This window comes from Dendrobates tinctorius, unplaced genomic scaffold (genome assembly GCF_039654945.1).
Source record: "Dendrobates tinctorius isolate UK_male_01 unplaced genomic scaffold, ASM3965494v1 ptg000044l, whole genome shotgun sequence".
NCBI classification, from domain to species: Eukaryota; Metazoa; Chordata; class Amphibia; order Anura; family Dendrobatidae; genus Dendrobates; species Dendrobates tinctorius.
In genome coordinates, this window is record NW_027361712.1 from 16,192,686 (window position 1) to 16,210,414 (window position 17,729).

At 40.8% G+C, this 17,729-nt stretch overlaps 1 protein-coding gene across 1 annotated transcript in view; it reads right to left on the reverse strand.

The window, feature by feature from the left end:
• Positions 1 to 17,729, reverse strand: part of REC8 (REC8 meiotic recombination protein) — a 173,225-nt gene that overhangs the window by 139,334 nt on the left and 16,162 nt on the right. Inside the window, exon 2 of the mRNA XM_073575530.1 lies at positions 11,654 to 11,722. Coding sequence (XP_073431631.1) covers positions 11,654 to 11,722 — 69 coding nt within the window. The remainder of the gene's footprint in view (positions 1 to 11,653; positions 11,723 to 17,729) is intronic.

Below are 17,729 nucleotides of genomic sequence, written 5' to 3' on the forward strand. Positions count from 1 at the left end.
TATTTACCCAAATCACCCATGATGACAGCAAGGAGATCGAGAAATCTCATGGATATTTTGGTAAACAGCCATTATGTTGCTAAACCCATGGACCATTTTGGGGCAGGAAAACCAAGACATGACTTCTTTCCGTGTAGTGGTTGTCTGGCGTGCGAAAATCTGATTAGGGCCACATCATTCGCATCAACGAATGGCTCCCGTGAATTCATGATCAAGGACCATATTACGTGTAGTACGACCCATGTGATCTACTACGCCAAATGTTCATGAAGTTTGGTCTATGTTGGATTGACTTCATGGGAGCTTCGGACAAGAACACGTGAACACGTGCGAGACATTCTAGCAGCCCGTGATGTGAATGATGTCCTAAAAACTCTTTTGAGGCATTTCAAAGAGAAGCATAGCTGCAACCCAAAAGAGCTTATGCTATATGGCATTGATAGGGTTTGGATGGGGATTAGAGGGGGTGACAGTAAGCACATTTTGTCCCAAAAGGAATGTAGATGGATCGCTGTTCTGGGGACTATGGTACCGGAGGGTCTGAACGAGCAACTTAGTTTTGCCTCATACCTTAAGGACACATATGTATAGATTTGGTTTTAATTTGGGTGTTCTTTGTTTTATGTTCTTTTTTAATTTTATTGTTGTTTTTTTTCATTGTAGTCGTATTTATAATCAGTTTTGACTGACTCTGTACCCTGATGCTGGAACCCTGATTGAAAGGCCTAATACACCTTTTGATGTGCACTGTGCATGCAATGTGAGCAAGTCATCTTTGCTCGTGCTACAGATGAATCGGCCTTTGTACAACCATGCCACAAGAACAAGGCATGAATAAATGTAGTAACTAATAGGAGAATCTTTTGTATACAAGAAATATTATAATATTGTGCTGGAAGACTACTGAATTGTCCATCTGTTGATACTTATCCTCCTACTTCTATATGCAGTTTTATCCTGTGATTTTTACACTTGCTTTATTCTTAGTATAGTATATTGTGTGATGTGTAATAAGTGTTTTTTTCTTGTATGAAAACTCTTGTATAATAATTATGTTCTTTATATGGCATAGAGATTAGTAATTAACACTTGATGTACACAGCATTTTATCTTATTATGTACGAAAACTATTATTTTCTTTATTCTTTTTCTTATGTGGCATATATATTAATGTCATAGGTATAGCTTATTAATTTTTGCACATTGTCACTTTATTAGCACAATTCACTTTAGGAATTCCAATATTCTAGGGTAGAGTTTTACATTGGTAGCTTGGGTTGATCCGCTGCACGATACAGATACTAGAGATGAGCGAGTGTACTCCTTGCTCGTGTTTTGCCCAGCATGCTCGGGTGTCCTCCAAGTATTTTGGCGTGCTCAGAGATTTAGTTTCTGTCGCCGTAGCTGCAAGATTTGTGGCTGATAGCCTGAATACATGTGAGAATTTCCTAACAAACAGGCAAATCATGCAGCTATGGCGACAGAAACTAAGGCTGTGTGCCCACATAAGTGTTTTTTCCGCATTTTTTAAGCGTTTTTCCATGCAAAAACGCTTAAAAACGCATACATTAAGCATCCCATTCTTATAATGCATTCTGCAATTTTTGTGCACATGATGCGTTTTTTTTCGGCAAAAAAAATGCATCGCGGTAGAAAAACGCAACATGTTCATTAATTTTGTGGAAAAAAATGCATTTTCAACTATATTCTATGAGAATGTGGATGCTCCTGAAAAAAAACGCATAAAAACGTGCAAAAAAAGTGTGAAAAAAATGCGTTTTTCCTGGGAAGGAGTCCGGTTTTTAGTCAGGAATTTTCTGCATGTGGGCACATAGCCTAAATCTCCGAGCACATCCAAATACTCGGAGATCACCCGAGAATGCTCGGGAAATCTCAAGCAACGAGTATACTCGCTCATCACTAGCTACCACACATAGATTCAGTTGGGACTGCAACAAATGAAGCCTTGAGACATAATTTTTGTAGGAATGTCCCTTCCCAGTTCATACACAATCTGTGGTTACCTCAGACTTACCATTGTTTGAGTTCTTCACTTTTAAATCCTTTTATCCATATACTTTTGTAATTATTATTGTTTGTGATTATATGATGTTGTAACTAAATATATAAAATATTTTTGTAATTTTTAAATTTATTTTTGTACTCTTTGTCCTCTTCATTTTGCAATTGAGAAATAAAGTCTTGAAATTTTATTACCAATTTGAATGTCTCTCTCATGATATTCGATTTTGGAGCACAATGCTCCAAATCTTTATAGGATCTTTAGTATTCAGGGAGTTGCCCCCCATCCTTTGTTCTCCCCTTCTGGGTAGTATTATACATATGTTTATCCAGTATGTTGGTTCTTGTTAAATTAATAACAGGTCACAGTTGTTTACTTAGTCTTTAATAGTTAGTTTACAAGGGACCCAAGAAAACAAATGATATAGGGTCCCCCTATAAATTCTAACCAGCAATGGATAAACTGCTGTGGTTTGATATTAATAGCCTGGGAAGGGATATTGCCCCCACATTCCAGGCTATCAACATCAGTCCTCAGCCACCTCAAAAATAGCGCATTAATAGATGCACCAAAACTGGCGCTTTGCCTCGCTCTTCCAACTTGCTCTGGTGTGGTGGCAAGTGTGGTAATAAGGTTAGGGGTGATGTCAGTTTTGTATTGTCAGTTGACATCAAGCCCAGGGATTAGTTCCCGGAGAGGAGTCTATAAGACGCCCCATTACTAACCCCATAGTCATATTGTAAAAAAGATACAGCAAGAATAAAGTCCTTTAATTGAAATAATTGGGAAAATAAGGGCGGGGTGTGTTTATTACAGTAAAAATGAAAATAATAATAAAAAACATATTCCGCACCTATGCGATGATAATCCATTTGTCCCATGCAGTAATCAATGTCTGCTACATCTGAATTACATGGCTGAGCAATGACATGAGGCGACTGCTCAGTCATGAATTGAGGAGACACTGTGCTGATCTTAGGATGCAGCTTCATTGATTAGCGGTAATGCCATAGAGGTTACCGCCGATCACTGTCAGCTGTTCCCACACTCAGTTCAGTATGAGCCAGCTGACAAACTGCAGTAACATTCAATATGTCACTGCTAGCACAGTGAAAACATTTCTTACAGTGCTAATGGTGATCTTATTGAGGTGACTTTAGTTCATTGAGCCGCTCACAATTAGCTGCTCATGGAAACCACAGCTTCAGTGACCGACGGTAACCTCAATGACATCAACGCAGGACACTGAAGCAATGCTCCGATGCTCAGCTTGATATCTCCTGGAAGTCAGTCTGAATGGTTGCATCATGCCAACCCTCAGTCTGGCACCCACATGAAGCAGAGATGGATTACCGCATGGGACAAATGGATTATCGTCGGACAGGTGAGGAATATGGTGTTTTTTAAATTTTTAATTTAGACTATAATAAATGGGGAAAAGAGAGGGTGGGGAGTGTTTATTTCAATTAAAGGACTTTTTTCTTGCGGTGTCTTTATTTAAAATCTTAATATGGGGTTAGAAATGGAGGCGTCTTATAGACTTCTCTCCATCACTAACCCCTGGGCTTGATGTCAGCTGACATTACATAGCTGAAACAAGAAAGAAAGCACTACTGTAAGTATGCACACTACGCCAAATTATGTGGAAAACATATGAAAACTTTATTGGCACACAATAGCAGAAAAGTAAAACCATAAGGTTAAACCCACTCAGACAACACAACACCACAAAACAAAGGACACAAAAAAAATAAAACAAAGTGAAGACAAACAAAACAACAAATGGACAACACACATGAAGGACAACCACTCAAGCAACAAAGACAAAGGGGAGGGGAACAAAAAGGGAAGAGAATACTGACCCCTAAGGCCTCTTTCACACTTCAGTTTTTTGCATCAGTCAAAATCCGCCAAAAGGACGGATGGCGGATCCGTTTTAGTACTTATGACAACGGATGCCACCCGTCCATTTTTTGAGAGAGAGAGAGAGAGAGAGAGAGAGAGAGAGAGAGAGAGAGAGAGAATGAATTTTGTTTTTGTCCGGCACCCAGAAAGAATTTCGGGTTAAATTAGTGTCTGGAGGATCCGCCAGAGAAAAAAACGTTGCAAGCTCCGTTTTGAAATCTTTGAGGATGGTGACGGACAGCAACTTTTGGCGGATCCTCAAAAAAAACAGATGCAACGGACGGCAATCCGTCACAATCCACCATTAATGGAGGTCAATGGGGAAAAAAAACGGATCCTCAAAAGAAAATTGAGGATCCGTTTTTTTCAAAACCTGGCGGATTGTGACTGATTGTAAAAAACTGAAGTGTGAAAAACGCCTAATAGTGGGATGAAAAAAAGTGAAAATGTGTGATAATGTTGTTTGTTTTGTGTGTCTTTTGTTTTGTAGTGTTATGTTGTGTTGTCTGTTTTTTTATTTTTTTCATTCATTATTCATTCGCACACATAAATTGTTTCATCCATATTCATCTATGTCCCTTTTTCTGGTTCATTCTACTCTGCCTGCTCTTTTCAGCCTCCAGGGAGCTGCCCATGCGCCATAATTTTTTTTAAGTTCCTGGTTGTGCATTCCTGCGCGCGCAGATTGCGTTCTGCTTTGCGCATGCACACTTTTAACTTAGTGTGCAGAGACGTCTGCCTATATTATGGTATATTATTATTCTGCCCACTTCCGCTTTTGCCGCATCACTACCGGCCCACACCGGCGTGTCATTATGAATGATTGACCAGGTATTTATGTTAATTTGGCCACAACTGTGATACTACCCCTGACAAAGCCGTACCTGCTATGGCGATACGCGTGGGGCCACTTTCATGGGTCTCCACTCCTGGTCCTGCCAATCGGGATCCTTTTGCACGTATGACCTTACTTTGGTAATATTGCCATGATACTCCATGTACCTTTGGGCTGCTTTCATTTGGACATTGGTCCATCCAATTAAGGGCAATGCTTTTTTATTTCACTTATCATGCACTGGTCTTTCACTCTTTGTTCCAGTGTGGTATACTAGTCTCTTGTGCTATACTTTATGGCATTGCATCTCCATTCCTTAGGCTTGCGATTCTCATTTAGGGTTACTATATATGATTTTAGTTCTGGTCTATTTATTTATATTACTATGAATCTTTAACCCTTATATTTCTCTGGGTTTTTGTGTTTTTTCTCATGAGCCAGTTTTTTGTAAGGTCTTTTGATTTGTACATTTAACATTATATTTCATGTATGCCTTGACTCAATTCGTGCTTTTGGCAGGTTACCCTGAGTGGGTTTAACCTTATGGTTTTATTTATGTTTTAATCTCACTTTCTGCTATTGTGTGCCAATAGACTTTTCATATGTTTTCCACTTAATTTGGTGCAGTGTGCATACTTACAGTAGTGCTTTCTTTCTTTTTTCATTTGTAATTTCATTACTACTGGTTTTGCACCCCCTTTATTGATCGTAGTGTGCCTGGTTTTACTATATTATCTGACATTACATAGCTGACATCAACCCTAACCCTATTCCCACACTTGCCACAACACCAGGGCATTCCTGAAGCAGCTGAGAGCTGATGTTTTTAGTCTGGGTGCAGAGTCAATATCACCCCTTTCCAGGTTATTAATATCAGCTTGCTGCTGTCTATTTACCTCTTGCTAGTTATTGATTATAGGGGGACTCCACATCAATTTTTTTGGGGGGTCGCCTCTATAATAACCAGTAAAGGCTAAAAAAAACAGCTGTGAGCTAATATTAACCCCTTAACCCCCAAGGGTGGTTTGCACGTTCATGACCGGGCCAATTTTTACAATTCTGACCACTGTCCCTTTATGAGGTAATAACTCTGAAACGCTTCCATGGATCCCGGTGATTCCGACATTGTTTTCTCGTGACATATTGTACTTCATGTTAGTGGTAAAATTTTATTCATATAACTTGCGTTTATTTGTGAAAAAAATGGAAATTTGGTGAAAATTTTGAAAATTTCGCAATTTTCCAACTTTGAATTTTTATGCCCTTAAATCACAGAGATACGGCACACAAAAAACTTAATAAGTAACATTTTCCACATGTTTACTTTACATCAGCACAATTTTGGAACCAACATTTTTTTTTGTTAGGAAGTTATAAGGGTTAAAAGTTGACCAGCGATTTCTCACTTTTGCAACACCATTTTATTTTTACGGACCACATCACATTTGAAGCCACTTTGAGGGGTCTATATGATAGAAAATACCCAAAAGTGACACCATTCTAAAAACTGCACACATTAAGGTGCTCAAAACCACATTCAAGAAGTTTATTAACCCTTCAGGTGCTTCACAGGAATTTTTTGAATATTTAAAAAAAAATGAACATTTAACTTTTTTTCACAAAAAAAATACTTCACGTTCAATTTTTTTTTATTTTACCAAGTGTAAAAGGAGAAATTGGACTGGAAAAGTTATTGTGCAATTTGTCCTGAGTACGTTGATACCTGATATGTGGGGGGGAACCACTGTTTCGGCGCATGACAGAGCTCAGAAGGGAAGGAGTGCCTTTTGACTTTTTCAATGCAAAATTGGCTGGAATTCAGATCGGATGCCATGTCATGTTTGGAGAGCCCCTGATGTACCTAAACAGTGGAAACCCCCTACAAGTGACCCCATTTTGGAAACTAGACCCCCAAGGAACTTATCTAGATATGTGGTGAGAACTTTGAACCCACAAGGGCTTCACAGAAGTTTGTAACGTACAGCGGTACAATTAAAAAATCATATTTTTTCCACAAAAATGATCTTTTCACTCCCAATTTTTATTTTCCCAAAGGTAACAGGACCCCAAAAGTTATTGTGCAATTTGTCTTGAGTACGCTGATACCCCATATGTGGGTGTAAACGACTATTTGGGCGCATGGCAGAGCTCAGAAGGGAAGCAGCGCCATTTGACTTTTTGGGCTGGAATTGAGATCGGACACCATGTCGCGTTTGTAAAGCCCCTGGTGTACCTAAACAGTGGAAACCCCCAAGTGACCCCATTCTGGAAACTAGACCCCCCAAGGAACTTATCTAGATATGTGGTGAGAACTTTGAACCCACAAGGGCTTCACAGAAGTTTATAACGTACAGCGGTACAATTAAAAAAATCAAGCAGCGCCATTTGACTTTTTTGGCTGGAATTGAGATTGGACACCATGTACCAAAACAGTGGAAACCCCTCACAAATGACACCATTTTGGAAACTAGACCCCCCAAGGATCTTATCTTGATGTGTGGTGAGCACTTTGAACCCCCCAGTGCTTCACAGAAGTTTATAACGCCCGGGCGTGAAAATAAAAAAATCATATTTTTTCCACAAACATGATCATTTAGTCCCCAATTTTTTTTATTTTCCCAAGGGTACCAGGAGAAAATGGACTACAAAAGTTGTTGTCCAATTTGTCCTGAGTACACCGATACCCCATATGTGGGAGAAAACTACTGTATGGGCACACGTCGGGGCTCGGAAGGGAAGTAGTGACGTTTTGGAATGCAGACCTTGATGGAATGGTCTGCGGGTGTCATGCTGCATTTGGAGAGCCCCTGATGTACCTAAACAGTGGAAACCCCCCACAAATGAGACCATTTTGGAAACTAGACCCCCTAGGGAACTTATCTAGATGTGTGGTGAGCACTTTAAACCCCCAAGGGCTTCACAGAAGTTTATAATGCCCGGGCGTGAAAATAAAAAAAATCGTATTTTTTCCACAAACATGGTCATTTAGTCCCCAATTTTTTTATTTTCCCAAGGGTACCAGGAGAAAATAGACCCCAAAAGTTGTTGACCAATTTTGTCCTGAGTAGGCTGATACCCCATATGTGGGAGAAAACTACTGTATGGGCACACGTCGGGGCTCGGAAGGGAAGTAGTGACGTTTTGGAATGCAGACTTTGATGGAATGGTCTGCGGGTGTCATGTTGCCTTTGGAGAGCCCCTGATGTACCTAAACAGTGTAAACCCCCACAAATGACACCATTTTGGAAACTAGACCCCCTAAGGAACTTATCTAGATGTGTGGTGAGCACTTTGAACCCCCAAGGGCGTCACACAAGTTTATAATGCCCGGGCGTGAAAATAAAAAAATCGTAGTTTTCCACAAACATGATCATTTAGTCCCCAATTTTTTTATTTTCTCAAGGGTACCAGGAGAAATTTGACCCCAAAAGTTGTTGTCCAATTTGTCCTGAGTACGCCGATACCTCATATGTGGGAGAAAACTACTGTATGGCAAACGTCGGGACTCGGAAGGGAAGTCGTGACGTTTTGGAATGCAGACTTTGATGGAATGGTCTACGGGTGTCATGTGCGTTTGGAGAGCCTCTGATGTGCCTAAACTATTGAAACTCCCCACAAGTGACCCCATTTTGGAAACTAGACCCCCCACGGAACTTATCTAGATGTGTGGTGAGCACTTTGAACCCCCAAGTGCTTCACAGAAGTTTATAACGCCCAGGCGTGAAAATAAAAAAATCATTTTTTCTCCACAAAAATGATATTTTTGCCCCCAATTTTTTATTTTCCTAAGGGCAACAGGAGAAATAAGACCCCAAAAGTTGTTTTGCTATTTGTCCTGAGTAGGCTGATACCCCATATGTGGGGGTAAAACACTGTTTGGGCGCATGGCAGAGCTTGGAAGGGAAGGAGCATCAGAATTGGCTGGAATAGAGATCAGACGCCATGTTGCATTTGGAGAGCACCTGATGTCCCCAAACAGTGGAAACCCCCCAATTCTAACTCCAACCCTAACCCCAACACACCCCTAGCCCTAACCCTAGCCCTAACCCTAATGGGAAAATGGAAATAAATACATTTTTTTAATTTTATTATTTTTCCCTAACTAAGGGGGTGATAATGGGGGGTTTGATTTACTATTTATGGCGGTTTTTATGTTTGGCAGCTGTCGCACGCTAAAAGACGCTTTTTATTGTAAAAAATAGTTTTTGCATCACCACATATTGAGAGCTATAATTTTTCCATATTTTAACCCACTGAGTCATGTGAGGTCTTATTTTTTGCGGGACGAGTTGACGCTTTTATTGGTATCATGTTCGGGCACGTGACAGTTTTTGATCGCTTTTTATTCCGATTTTTGGGACGCAGAATGAACAAAAACCAGCGTTTCATGAATTTCTTTTGGGTGGTGCGTTTACACCGTTCCGCGTGCAGTAAAATTGATAAAGCGGTTTTATTCTTCGGGTCAGTACGGTTACAGCGATACCTCATTTGTCTTTTTTATGTTTTGGCGCTTTTATGCAATAAAAACAATTTTATATAAAAAATAATTATTTCTGCATCGCTTTATTCTGCGAGCTATAACTTTTTTATTTTTTCTCTGATGATGCTGCATGGCGGCTCGTTTTTTGCGGGATAAGATGCCGTTTTCAGCGGTACCAGGGATATTTACGTGCGTCTTTTTGATCGCACGTTATTGCACTTTTTGTTTGGAGGTATGATAATAAAACATTATTTTTTGCTTTGTTTTTTATTTTTATTTTTAAGGGGTTCGCTAAAGGGGTTAACTAATGGGACAGTTTTATAGGGCAGGTCATTACGGACGCGGCGATACCAAATATGTGTACTTTTATTGTCTTGTTTTTTTTATTTCCAAAATATGAAGTTATTAGGGAATATTTTTTTTCTAATTTATTTAGCGTTTTTTTTTAAATTATTTTTACACATTTTTTTTTTTTTTTTACTTTATTAGGTTGTCCCAGGGGGGACATCACTGTCCTGTGACAGATCGCTGATCTGTCACAGGCATTGAAGACTTCCTCTTGCCTGCGCTTTGCAGGCACTGAGGAAGCCAGCTCCCTGCCCCTGCAGGCCCCCGAAGGTCCCCGTCGCCATCTTGGATTCGGGGACCTGCAGGGAAGGAGACCCCTGCAGCAGCGCTGCACATTGCGCTGCTGTGGGGGGCTCAGGGAAGCACGGAGGGAGCCCCCTCCCTGCCGATGCTTCCCTTTAACCCCCGGTACACCGCGATCGTGCTTGATTACGGTGTGCAAGGGGTTAACGTGTCGGGGGCGCTGACACATTGTGCCGGGTGTCAGCTGTGATAATCAGCTGACACCCGGCCGCGATCAGCGGCGCTCACCACGTGGGCGCCGCTGATCGCTGTGACGTTCTATCCCATCCCTGGGAATTAAGTCCCAGGGCACATGGACGGGATAGTACGTCACATGGCAGTAAGGGGTTAATAGCCTGGGAACATTTACAAATACTTAACATGTGCGCAAACCCTTACACTTACAAATACTTTTCACTTTGTGTTGGTATATCACATAAATTCCAAATAAAATATACTTAGAGGTTGTGCCACGAACAAAAGTAAGTTTTAATAATTAGATCTTGGAATAATAATAATTTCCACAACTGGATTTGTTTAAAAAAATGTTCCTGTCCCCAAGCCCTGTGTAATGGCTGTGTCTCACTGTCCAAGAACAGGTGGGATATAGCACAGCTCTTGGGCAGGGGAGGACGCAAAAGCTGTTGCTTTCTGTGAGGTAAAACGTTTCCCTGCCTGTTTTTAAACAATATTTTACCTCAAAGAAAGAATCGACTGTGATCCCGTGCTACAAGTCGGTATAGTGTTTTGTGTCCTTCCCTGCCCAGGGGCAGTGGTATGATCAGCCCAGGTCCCTGTACGGGCAGACACAGCCATTACACAGTATATAGCAGGGGCATATTGATAAGATTATCTCAGCACAGGAACATTTTTTTTAGACACATCCAATTGTGGAGTTTATTTTTATTCCAAGATCTGTTGATTAAAATCTGCTTTTGTTCCTGGCACAAGCCCTTGAAGTTTGTGGGTGTGATGGGGAAAAGGTGATGGGATAAGAATCCTTTTCAAGGCACTGTATGTGTTTACGTTTTGTCAGGCTTTTGCCCAACCGCCGTGAACTGTTACTTTTGTTTCTGATAAATCTCCAGAAAAACGAATGTACGGATTATGTACATGTTTTTTTTCTATATTATGTAGTGTCTGATTAAGGTTCAGATGGTGGGGCCAAAACACTACTGAACTTTTTGAACTGCCTTAGAATTAAATTTGGACTTTTCGTCCATTGGTAACCTGTACATTATTATCCTTACGGAGTGGAACTTTTCTTGAGCACTTTCTAGGAGTGCCATATATCCTTATTATTCTACAGTAGTGTTTGGTGAACAGGCACAGAAAACGCACCGAACTTACAGAGCTGTAGCTCAAGTGTGAATGCAGTCACACCTCAATCATTTTTAGGATCTGAGTAGACTTTAAAGGGAATCTTTTCAGCGAGTTGATCTGCAGCTGATCTAGATCTTCAGAGAACATTGTTAGCAGTTCTCTGACTGTACAGCTCTGTGTAACCCGGAGATCATGAATATGCTTGACTATCTGGCAGCATATTTACTAGTCCTCTAATGATAAACTATGATTTTATCAAAACTACAGCAAGCAGCAGAGGAAGTGACACAGCACTGTAATCAGGGTCTTCTTCCCTACATTTTGCTGCTCCCAGATGTGATAGAAAAAACCTAGTGACAGATTCCCTTTAAAGCATAAGATATTAATAAGCATAATCTTTATTGTAACACAGTATCTAGATAAATCAAATGTCGGTCATCAGTATTACTATACATACCAAGTTATGACGACGTTTACTTTCAGATATTCACGTTTTACGATCTTGCTGCCTTTAGTGGCAGCCAACCTAAAAAATACATGAAGATAATAAAACACCATAATGCATATATACTTTTTATTTCCATTGAACATACTGTACCTAATTTATGTATTAAATCTCAATAATCAACATCTGTTAGGCCTCATTCAGACGCCAGTTTTTTTGCTGTGAGAGAAAAACAGACCGGGTTTCACCAGTGATTTTCATTAGTTTTATTAGATTTTCATCAGTGACATTCAAGTTTCATCAGTAATTTTTTACAGTATACTGCAGGGTAGGATGTGGATTATTGTCCGAGCTGCCCAAATGATGAAATTCCAGGAATAGGTAGAAGTTAACAGTGGTCTATTTGACGCATTTCAAGGTTAATACAACCCCTTCTTCAGGAGTCCCACGTACAACATCTTAGTTGTCATAGACTGTCATAGGTGCGAGTGCTATCTGAGAAAAAAAATGGATAGTGTGTACGAGCCCTTATTTTATTTAAAGATTCACAAACTTCACTAATAAATGCTATAGTTATGTTTATGACGTTCTTAACCCCTTTACCCCCAAAGGTGGTTTGCAGGATAATGACCGGGCCAATTTTTACAATTCTGACCACTGTCCCTTTATGAGATAATAACTCTGGAACGCTTTCATGGATCCCGGTGATTCTGACACTCTTTTCCCGTGACATATTGTACTTCATAATAGTGGTAAAATTTCTTTGATATGACTTCCGTTTATTTGTGAAAAAAAAACAAAAAAAAAAAAACGGAAATTTAGCGAATATTTTCAAAATTTCTTAATTTTACAAATTTGAATTTTTATGCCCTTAAATCAGAGAGATATGACACACAAAATACTTAATAAGTAACAATTCCTACATGTCTACTTTACATCAGCACAATTTTGTAACCACATTTTTTTTTTGTTAGGGTGTTATAAGGGTTAAAAGTTGACCAGCGATTTATCATTTTTACAACAAAATTTACAAAACCATTTTTATTAGGGACCACATCACATTTCAAGTCACTTTGAGGGGTCTATATGATAGAAAATACCCAAAAGTGACACCATTCTAAAAACTGCACCTCTCAAGGTGCTCAAAACCACATTTAAAAAGTTTATTAACCTTTTAGGTGCGTCACAGGAATTTTTTGAATGTTTAAAAATTGAACATTTTACTTTTTTTCACAAAAAATTTACTTCAGACCCAATTTGTTTTATTTTACCAAGTGTAACAGGAGAAATTGGACCCCAAAAAGTTGTACAATTTGTCCTTAGTACGCTGATACCCTATATATGCAGGTAAACCACTATTTGGGCACATGGCAGAGCTCGGAAGGGGAGGAGCGCCGTTTGACTTTTCAATGCAAAATTGGCTGAAATTGAGATCGGACTCCATGTCACGTTTGGAGAGCCCAGGATGTGCCTAAAAAGTGGAAACCCCTCACAAGTGACACCATTTTGGAAAGTAGAGCCCCTAAGGAACTTATCTAGATGTGTGGTGAGCACTTTGAACCCCCAAGTGCTTCACAGAAGTTTATAATGTGGAGCCGTAAAAGTAAAAAAATCATGTTTTTTTCACAAAAATGATCTTTTCGCCCCCAATTTTTTATTTTCCCAAGGGTAACAGGATAAATTGGACCCTAAAAGTTGTGCAATTTGTCCTGAGTATGCTAATACCTATATGTTGGGGTAAACCACTGTTTGGGCGTATGGCAGAGCTCAGAAGGGAAAGAGCACCGTTTGACTTTTCAATGCAAAATTGTCTGGAACTGAGATCAGACGCCATGTTGCGTTTGGAGAGCCAGTGATGTGCCTAAACAGTGGAAACGCCCCAATTCTAAGTCCAACCCTAACCCCAACACACCCCTAAACCTAATCTCAGCCCTAACCATAACCCTAACCACAAACATAACCCTAACACACCCTTAACCCTAACCCTAATCCAAACCATAACCGTAATCCTAACTTTAGCCCCAGCCCTAACCCTAACTATAGCCCCAACCCTAACCCTAGCCCTAATGGGAAAATGAAAATAAATACATTTTTGTATTTTATTATTTTTTCCCTAACTAAGGGGGTGATAAAGGGGGGGGTTGATTTACTATTTATGGCAGTTTTTATATTTGGCAGCTGTCACACACTAAATGACGCTATTTATTGCAAAAAAGTTTTTGCATCACATTTTGAGAGCTAATTTTTCCATATTTTGGCCCACAGACTCATGTGAGGTCTTATTTTTTGTGGGACGAGTTGACGTTTTTATTGGTACCATTTTCAGGCACATGACATTTTTTGATTGCTTTTTATTCCGATTTTTGGGAGGCAGAATGAACAAAAACCAGCAATTCATGAATTTCTTTTGGGGGGGGGCGTTTATACTGTTCCATGTGTGGTAAAATTGATAAAGCAGTTTTATTCTTCGGGTCAGTACGATGACAGCGATACCTCATTTATATAATTTTTTTATGTTTTGGCGATTTTATACAATGAAAACTAATTTATATAAAAAAATAATTATTTTTCCATCCCTTTATTCTAATTTTTTTTATTTTCCCGGTGATGGAGCTGTATGGGGGGCTCGTTTTTTGCGGGACAAGATGACGCTGTTAGCGGTACCACGTTTCTTGATATCCGTCTTTTTGATCGCGTTATTCCACTTTTTGTTCGGCGGTATGATGATAAAACATTGGTTTTTTGCCTTGTTTTTTTGTTAATGGTGTTCACTAAAGGGGTTAACTGGGACAGTTTTATAGGTTGGGTCGTTACGGACGCAGCAATACTAAATATGTGTACTTTTATTGTTTAGATTTTTTTATTTAAAAATGTATTTATTGATGGAATAAATATTGATTTTTATTATTAAAAAATATTTTACAATTATTTTATTTTTTTTAATTTAATTCTTTTACACCTTGTTCCACTATGGGACACTCATTTTGTGTAGGCTGATTGCTTCTATGGCATGCAGATCTGCATGCAGGGTTCCTGGAGTTAAAGTGCCGGGAGCGGTCTGTGACAGCTCCTGGCACTTAGTGCTGGGTGTCAGTTGTGAGAATCAGCTGACACCCGGCCACGTTCAGCCGCGCTCCCCCGAGAGCGCGGCTGATCGCTCATGACGTACTATACCGTCCATGGGCATTAAGGCCCAGGGCACATGGACGGTACAGTACGCCAAATGTCGGAAAGGTGTTAAGTCTATCCCACCTTCCACTCCCTCCAAAAAAGAAAAGGAAATTAAATAAATGGAACAATCAAAGAAGATTTAAAAACAAGTCCACACAAACCCCCAAAATTTTGACTACAGTTAACGCCACACCCCAAATCTTACCATAGGAACACAAGAAAGTAACGTAAGTGAACTGTTTTGACAGAGAAATTAGGAGTGGATGTCACTCGCTAATTTTCTTTCCATAAAAATACAGTGGTTCTGAAAGCTGAGAGGGTGCTAGGGTTGTCTCTAACATGCAACTTCAGTCTTCTTATGAGGACTCATACTCACTAGTGAGGAAAACGGACGAGTACAATCCAATAGATGTTAATCTATGCTTCCCTGCTCATCTGCATTTTTTTCTCAGGTCAGATTAGACTGAGAAAAAAATCACAGCATGCTACGAGTGGCCACATATAATGGACGAGAATCACCAATGCAAGTCAAAGGGTGAAGTTGACTTCCCCTGACGAAGCCGTACGGGTTGCGGCGATACACGTGGGGTATGGTCCTGGGCAGGGCGCCCAATTGTCTGGTTCTTATCGCAGTTTCTAATCTCCCACTGGGGGGTGGATGTTGTCTGGTTCTTGTATATCTTGGCATTGCCTATTATTACAGGGCTCCCTTTGGGCTTATCATAGCTCGTGTATTCTAACCTGGCAGCATGGATGTTCATATGGGATGGTTGTAGTCCACCCAGTGGCTATGTAGTGTCAGGGCTACATGGTCCTCATGAGTCCAGTGATAGGGAGGTCGATTGCTTTATCGTTATACTTTTGGTCAGACTATATTTAGGTACTTACCATATATACTCGAATATAAGTCGAGATTTTCAGCCCAAAAAATTGGGCTGAAAGTCCCCCTCTCGTCTTATATTCGAGTCATATACAAAGGGGGTCGGAGGGGGCGGATGTGTCAGGTCATACTTACCCGTCCTGACGCTGTGTCTTGAGCCCCCAGCTTCTCCCCATGCTCTCTCTTCCTGCCTTCAGCGGTCACGTGGTGCCGCTCATTAAAACTCATGAATATGCGCATATTCATGAGTTTTAATGAGCAGTACCACATGACCGCTGAAGGCGGGGAGAGAGCGCGGAGAAGCTGGGGGCTCAAGACACAGCGTCAGGACGGGTAAGTACAGCGATACTCACCTGTCCTGCGTCCATGGCTGCTTGCTGCTGTCTGTCATCGGTCAGTGACTTGAGACAGCAGAGGGCGCGGTGACGTGGTTAGTGCGCGCCACGCCCCCTGCAGTCTGAACGTCACTGACTGATGATGTGGCAGATAGCGGTGAGCAGCCATGGACGCAGGACAGGTGAGAATCTAAGGCTAGTTTCACACTTGCTTTTTTTTGCAGCGCGTTTTTCCGGCAAAAAAACGCATTGAAAAAACGCATACAAAAGCATACAACTGCTGCGTTTTTTTCAAGCATTTTTATGAGTATGCATGAAAAAAACGCAGCGTTTTTATGCGTTTGTATGCGTTTTTAGTGCGTTTTTACCGTGTTTGTGTTTTTTTCCAACATTAGGTGGCCCCTCACACTAACCCAAACCATGACTTTACTAACCCTAACCTTGACCCTAACCCTAACCCTGACCCTAATCCTAACCCTGACCCTAACCCTTAACCAAACCATACTTAACCCTAACCCAAACTAACCCTAACCCTGACCCTAACCCTTAACCAAACCATACTTAACCCTAACCCTGACCCTAACCCTAACCCTGACCCTAACCCTTAACCAAACCATACTTAACCCTAACCCTGACCCTAACCCTGACCCTAACCCTTAACCAAACCATACTTAACCCTAACCCAAACCCTAACTAACCCTGACCCTAACCCCAACCCTAACCCTTAACCAAACCATACTTAACCCTAACCCTGACCCTAACCCTGACCCTTAACCAAACCATACTTAACCCTAACCCAAACCCTAACTAACCCTGACCCTGACCCTAACCCCAACCCTAACCCTGACCCTAACCCTAAACCCCCTTAACTAACCCTAACTCTAACCCAAACCCCTAAATTCCATGGTTAACAAAAAAAAACGCATGTGCAAAAAAACGCATACATAAGCATGCCAATGCGCACATATGCGCACCCATAGACTTATATTGGGTGTCTTGCTGTAAAAAAACGCATTGCGCGCGCATGCGTTTTTTTGAGGCAAGTCGGACGCACAAAAAATGCAACAGGTTGCATTTTGTGCGCCCGAGCGCATACCGCAAAAAAACGCATGCGCGGTAAAACGCGTACAAACGCATGTGTATGCGCACATAAGCGCATCCCATGCAAAGTATAGGAAAAAAAAACGCATGCGCTATTTAGCGCTAAATTACCGCGAAAAAAAACGCAAATGTGAAACCAGCCTAACACCCAGCGACGGAGAGGTGAGTATGTCATTTTTTTTATTTTTACATGCAGCAGCAGCACATGGGGGAACAATCTATGGAGCTTCTTATGGGGGCAGCATACGGGGGAATAATCTATGGAGCTTCTTATGGGGCAGCATATGAGGGAACAATCTATGGAGCTATTTATGGGGGCAGTATATGGGGGAACAATCTATGGAGCTTCTTATGGGGGCAGCATATGGGGGAATAATCTATGGAGCTTCTTATGGGGCAGCATATGAGGGAACAATCTATGGAGCTATTTATGGGGGCAGTATATGGGGGAACAATCTATGGAGCTATTTATGGGGGCAGTATATGGGGGAACAATCTATGGAGTTATTTATGGGGGCAGCATATGGGGGAACAATCTATGGAGTTATTTATGGGGGCAGCATATGGGGGAACAATCTATGGAGCTATTTATGGGGGCAGC